The sequence below is a fragment of the Pseudoliparis swirei genome, chromosome 24 (assembly GCF_029220125.1).
Source record: "Pseudoliparis swirei isolate HS2019 ecotype Mariana Trench chromosome 24, NWPU_hadal_v1, whole genome shotgun sequence".
Lineage (NCBI taxonomy): Eukaryota > Metazoa > Chordata > Actinopteri > Perciformes > Liparidae > Pseudoliparis > Pseudoliparis swirei.
Window position 1 is genome coordinate 15762464 of NC_079411.1, and position 6489 is coordinate 15768952.

At 42.1% G+C, this 6489-nt stretch overlaps 1 protein-coding gene across 2 annotated transcripts; it reads left to right on the plus strand.

Annotated features, from left to right (window-relative positions):
* The first annotated feature begins 383 nt into the window (after positions 1-383).
* Positions 384-6323, plus strand: rpl9 (ribosomal protein L9). 2 transcript variants are annotated; one of them, XM_056408953.1, is made up of 8 exons: positions 384-402; positions 1005-1051; positions 1153-1268; positions 1695-1790; positions 2005-2137; positions 3571-3651; positions 3969-4098; positions 6210-6323. In XM_056408953.1, exons 2-7 carry the CDS (start codon positions 1006-1008, stop codon positions 4073-4075), a joined length of 579 nt encoding a protein of 192 aa, XP_056264928.1. In that variant the 5' UTR covers positions 384-402; position 1005; the 3' UTR covers positions 4076-4098; positions 6210-6323. The 2 variants fall into 2 exon arrangements, with proteins under 2 accessions (XP_056264928.1, XP_056264929.1); XM_056408954.1 differs by having other exon boundaries at positions 6213-6323.
* The last annotated feature ends 166 nt before the right edge of the window (positions 6324-6489 follow it).

Consider the following 6489-nt stretch of genomic DNA (forward strand, 5'->3'; position numbering starts at 1 on the left):
TTGAATGCGCTAATCAAGTTTAATTTGTGAAGAAAAAATAATCAAAACTGTATTGAACACATTAAGCCTGATGTAGTGAGGTTAATTGAGGTTAAAACATATTGTATGCAAATCAGACCAAAAATGTGGAGAGCTGAAATGAAAGATAATTTGTAATTGTGATCTTTATAAACGGACGTGAATGGGACATAGCTTAATGTTATATGCAGTTGTCTGTATTTTGTTCCCAAGTTTACAGCTACAGTATGATTCTAACTGTACATATGTTACTATAATCGAAAAACCCCATGAAACGAAACATGAGGTTCTTTGATTGTTTTGTAATGCCTGCTGACGTCACTTACGTGCGCTACATTTGCGTCGTGACGTCCTTCCTTCCTCCTTTCCTCTTCTACCGACGAGGTGAGGATAGCTGAGAAACTGTTCCTTGGGTTTCATCTAACTCCATCTGTGTCAATTAAGCATGATTTTTAGCTTAATTTTATACCACAAGATGTGAACATTTTTGTAGTTCACTATATAAGCAGTATTTTGCCTTTTTACTTTCGGTTTGTTAAGATATATGTTGGTAGTTTTTCCGACGGTTAACGTTCCGCTGTCTGCCTGAGGCCTGGCGCTGTAGCGCCGTGGTCAGGGCCGTTGCACGTTCAATCATAGAATGTATTAAATACTTTCAGGTATTTTTATAGCGACAACTTATTATCACGCGCGTTATGTAGCATACGTTTCCCTGCTCAGTGGTACACGTGTGGCCACCCCCTGACGGAACACGCTTACCATTAGCACAAATGCTAGTTGAGGGAGAACTGACCGGCGTTACGGGGGCCGCGTTTTCACGTGTAACCGGACGTTGTCCTGTAGTTGTGGGATTTGCAACATAGCGGGTCAACGTCGAACGTTGCACATCCCCTTATCCCCGAACTTGAGAAGCAAAGTTGTCTCATATTATGAAGTACGTAAACAAGCTTCCCAGCATTAAACGCACGCACTCCCCTCTTCCACAGAATGAAGACCATTCTCAGCAGTCAGACTGTCGACATCCCCGACGATGGTAAGAAACCAGTAACTGACGCCTGCGTTTAGAGGGTATCCGTGTTTAGCCTGAACTCGTGTGCAGTCTGGCCTCTAAACGCTTCTCTGTCTTTCTCACAGTCGAGGTGAGGTTGAAGGGGAGGACAGTAACTGTCAAGGGGCCCCGCGGAAAACTCGTCAGGGAGTTCAACCACATCAACCTGGAGCTCAGTCTGCTGGGCAAGAAACAGAAGAAGGTAAGGAGCCCCACAGCTCTATACGAACAGCATTGTGTCGGCAGGCTCTTGTACCACTGGCACCCCCCCTCCCCCATCATGATAGTGTGAATTTATAATGACTCTAATCTTAGTTGTTTACCGCCTATTTATAACTGGGACATCTGTAGAATGACAAGTTGTGTGTGTCATCACAAGTCAGTTGGATAACAATAACCTTGTACTGATGCACCTAAATGACTCATAAGCTCTTGATCAGCTCTGTTAGTGGTATTTGTTAAAGGGCCCTGGAGTCTGTAGGTGATGTACAGTTTAGGGCTGCAACTAGCATTTACTGTATTTTCTTTAAATCATCTGTAGCAATATTCCAGAGAGGTCAGTGACGTCTGAGAGTTGTTTTGGTTTTCTGACAGTGAAATTCATGATTTGCCGTACTGTCTTCCTCAGCTTCGTGTGGAGAAATGGTGGGGAAACAGAAAGGAGCTGGCCACGGTCCGCACCATCTGCAGCCACGTCCAGAACATGATCAAGGGAGTCACTCTGGTGAGACGACAGTTTAATTTGCCTGATGCTGTTTGAGTTATTGACAGAAGGCTAATTGTACCAGGGCCAACCTGCTATAATATCTCTGCCCAGCTTTTGTGGTGGGATTAGTATGTTTTGTCATGGTTTCTGTTCTGCCTGACTGGTTATTGTTGGGAACAATATATTTAGTTTGCCTCGACTCAACGTCTCTGTCGCTTCTGTCTGACTGCAGGGTTTCCGGTACAAAATGCGTTCTGTGTACGCCCATTTCCCAATCAACGTAGTCATTCAGGAGACTGGAGCTATGGTGGAGATCAGGAACTTTCTGGGAGAGAAGTACATCCGCCGTGTTAGAATGAGGACTGGTGAGTGCAAGTTTTGAGTAACATTGTAGTGGGGGTCCAAGAATATTGTAATTATTCCCTGTAGAAGCGAGGGAACTAATTTAAGACCCAGGCATGAGAATCCCTCACCTTTCGGCGAAATTCGCCGTTTTGAAACCAAAATAGGTGACTTACGTGAATCGTGTAGATCCGAAGAGTTTTTGTTTTGGGGTAGGGGGGGGGGTCAATTGGCCGGCCGGCGTTTATGAGATTGGAGTGGGACACGGAGAAAATGTGGAGTGGTGCTCTTCGCAATAAAACATCTTTGATGGGACGTGTCGCGTCTCGGCCAATCAGCGTCAAGATGTCTTCAGCGTTTGGTGGTTTAGGTTAGCTTGAATGTTAGACGCTACTTCTGCTGCTGTCGCGCTGCACGGTGGAGCGATACTAACAAAGTACCCGTACGTTAAGAGCGATGTGATTTAGCATATTTTTAGTATCGATACTTCATTACAAGAGCGTGGGATCAGAGCGCACGCGCTGCTTCGTGTCAAGCTGTTTGCACGCGCAGCGCTCACAGCGAGGGGCCTTAAGTGGTGGAATTTTCAGCTTTAAAAATAAAAAAAGATGCCAGAAGTGAAATGTTTAAGTTCAGTCTGTAAAGTTCTGTAACTCTACAGCTGCTCTTCCTGATGAACTCTGTATCCTCTTGCCAGATACAGAACGGCCTCATAGTGATAATCAATGCTATGATGGCTCCATGTAGTTTCATTCATATCTGGCTGTTACTAATATTACTGCCATTTGTTAAGTGTTGAAAAAGTTACAGATATTTTATTTATTACTATTATAGATAAATATACCAGTATCGTATTTATGGTATACTGTTTTTATGGTATTGTATCAGTATCATGATATTTATGGCAGGTATGGTATAGAAGATCATGACAACCAGGTAGAGGCAGAACAGACTCGAGGAACAGACTCATGGCTCAGCAGAGCACAAGACTTGAAGACTTGTTCACGCCAACAACAACAAAAGGAAGTTGGTTCATGAATGACCATATTATACACAATATTACTATTATTATAGTATTATAGGGCCCGATCACTGACTTGGTGTCAGAATGGAGGACCTATAGATTATCATACAACGTCCAACATCGATGTTCGTGGAACCCCCCCCCCCCCCCGCACGCGCCTATCCTCCTCACCTTTTTCACCCCTGACCCGTTTTCATGCCTGAAGAACATAGATTTTGATTATTGCTTAGGGGTGGGTGTCCAGATAACAGAATATGTGCATTTTCTGTCACCTGTGGGTAAATGTGAGGCATTTTGATGCACTTTATCTTGGCCTACAGCCGGTTGTATATGGGCAGTCTGTTTTACCCCTTATTGTGCTTAATGTTCCAACGTGTGACCTTAATTTAATACCTTTGTTAGTGTAAAAATATTTTCCATCTCTTCCCCCAGGTGTGCTTTGTGCAGTCTCTGCTACCCAGAAGGACGAGCTGGTGCTGGATGGTAACGACATTGAGCTGGTGTCAAACTCGGGTACGCCGTCTCCTTTTTCTCTACAGCTGTTATATGTGGACACGTAGCTTTTCTCCACATCGGAGCGGAAGGATCCTTCTCCCTTGTTGAGACCCACACATTGTGCATCCTGGTTGTTAAAACTCAACCTAAAAGATGTTTGTGTGTATATATAAAATCCCACTTCATGTAATGTGTACTTAAATACCATCGTATCCTTACAAATGTGAGATACAGAGCTAAAACATCCCAACTGTCATGATCCTAGTACTTCCTGAGTCCTTTTAGACTCCTGTAATCATCGTGTTGCTCATCATCCCAACTTCTCTCTGTTCCAGCTGCTCTGATCCAACAGGCCACCACAGTCAAAAATAAGGATATCAGAAAGTTCTTGGATGGTATCTACGTGTCTGAGAAGGGAACCGTCGTGGCCTCGTCTAAGTAAAAGTTACTTCTGCACTTGTTGAGGTCAGTGCTGCCGAAGCCCGTTCTCTATCTTTGCCTTTTCCTCAACCAGTCTCCGATGCAACGACACGTTTCGTTTCTTTAAATGGCTTTTTCCTGTTAGATTTCTGCACTTTTTCCTTTGCAATGCAAATAAATATTTAATTTAAATGTAATTAGGGCTGACCAGAATGGCAACATTTCAAGATGGTGTTTTTGGCTAAGTATTTTCAGGATTAACTCTTGCATCCATTTATATCAGAAATTGGTATAAAAAATATATAACATTTTTTAAAACCTTCTTGAATTTGACCAACAATACAAAGTATCACAGAATATATTTATTTGTCATATAGGCTTCAAATCCATACTTTAAAAAAAATCCAAAACCAGCGACTGTTGAGAAAAGAGAAAATTAATGTAGATAGTTGTATTATTTTCCTGGTATTAAAAACTTTAAGAACTTTCCGTTGTTCATAGAGGCCTCTGTTAACGGGACATTAAAACTTGTTGCATGCAAACAATTTGCATTTAGATATCATTTTAGTTGATGTGAGGCCACGGTTTGAAACGATACATGGATCAATGACAATATGGTTCCACTGGAATTAATTAATAAACTGTTTCCCAGCCATGTGTTTATTGCCTGATATGGCTTGTTGTGTTTTTTACTTTAGTTTAATTTACTCGTTTAAGATTAAGCACGGCATCTAAAATCGGATTTATTTTAGGGCTGCAACAACAAATCGATAAAAATAGATTATTAAAATAGTTGGCAACAAATTTCATTATCGATTCGTTGTGTCGCGAGATTATTACGGCGCTCAATAAGTCACGGAGTATAAACAAAGTTGAGTTGAGCGCAGAGCGGCGCAGGAGAAACCAGAGCGGAGAGGAGAGACGGAACGCTGCGTTGTGAGAGCCAATCAGCGCTGAGCTGCTCCTCTATTGATGAATCTAATTGGCTGCTGCTGCTCACTTGGCGCTGGATGCGGAAGTCATTCACGTAGTCGGAGACATTCACGGAGCTAAGTGCGCCTACGGGTGACGTTATGAACCCAGACACCAGGGCGCTACATGTCACGACGTGTGTGGCATTTCCACAAGAGTATAACGTAGAAAACGTGGTTATTTATTCCGTGGCGGATAGCGGAAAATATTTTTCAGCGGAGATAAGCCACGACGCTGTGAGCGCTGCGCGTGCAGACAACATTTAACGGAGAGGAGCAGCGCGTGAGCTCTGATCGCTCTTTTAATGAAGTATCGATACTAAAAATATGCTAAATCACATCGTTTTTAACGTACGGGTACTTTGTTAGTATCGCTACACCGTGCAGCGTGACAGCAGCAGATGTAGCGGACTAACATTCAAGCTAACCTAACATCCCAAACGCTGTCGACATCTGAACGCTGATTGGCCGAGACGCGACATCCCATCAAAGATGTTTTATTGTGAAGAGTACCACTTCACATTTTTTCCGCGTCTCACTGTAATCTCAACGGCAGCGGGCCAGGTGAAAAAAATAATAAATCGGAACACGTCTCTGATATTGTTCAGGGGGCCGGTCCAAATGGGGACCACTGCTCAGGAGAGGAGAGCTGTCAGTCTGTTTGTGACGGGTTCATCACCATGGTGACCAGTGGGTCTCCAGGACCTTTCCATGACTTTAAACCAAATTTCCATGATTAAACATTTTGTGAGAACTCTGTCTATACGTGACAAAGTGAGAAGATGTAGTATTTAAACTAACTGAGAATTCCAAAGCATACCGTGTAAATTAACATTTGAATAAAACAAATTTGCATTACTTTTCCAAATATTTGGGGATTTTATTTTTTCCAATTAATTTTCTAGGCCTGCTAATAGCCATTTAAAAATTCCATGACTTTTCCAGGTTTTCCATGACCGTACGGACCCTGTTTTGAATAAAGGGTTGAAAATTAAAGTTTTTGTTTTTTTATCCGATTAATCGATAAAATAATCAACCAATTAATCGATTATCAAAATAATCGATAGTTGCAGCGCTAATTTATTTACATGTATTCTGGAAAAACTGACGTCTTCAATAGTGCTCATGTCGTTCCAGTCTCAGTAATTTAGCATGTTGTGGTAATGAATATGTTTGTTTTTTCAGCAGCCTCGGTCAAAAAGGACAACATCGGGAAGTTCCTGCCTGTCATCTAAGTCAGCGAGAAGACCACTGTGGTGGACATGTCATGACCAATAAAACTACCAACTTTTCCATCAATCTGTCTTCTGCATCTTTTTGTCACATTTAATTGATTCACATATCTGTAAGACACACTTAAAATTCAAGGTTCAAAGCCTAATGTGTCGCTGTACTGAGGGTGGGCACAACAAAATGCAGTTGTATTTCTATTCTGCCAGAACGATAATTGATAATTGACTCAAAA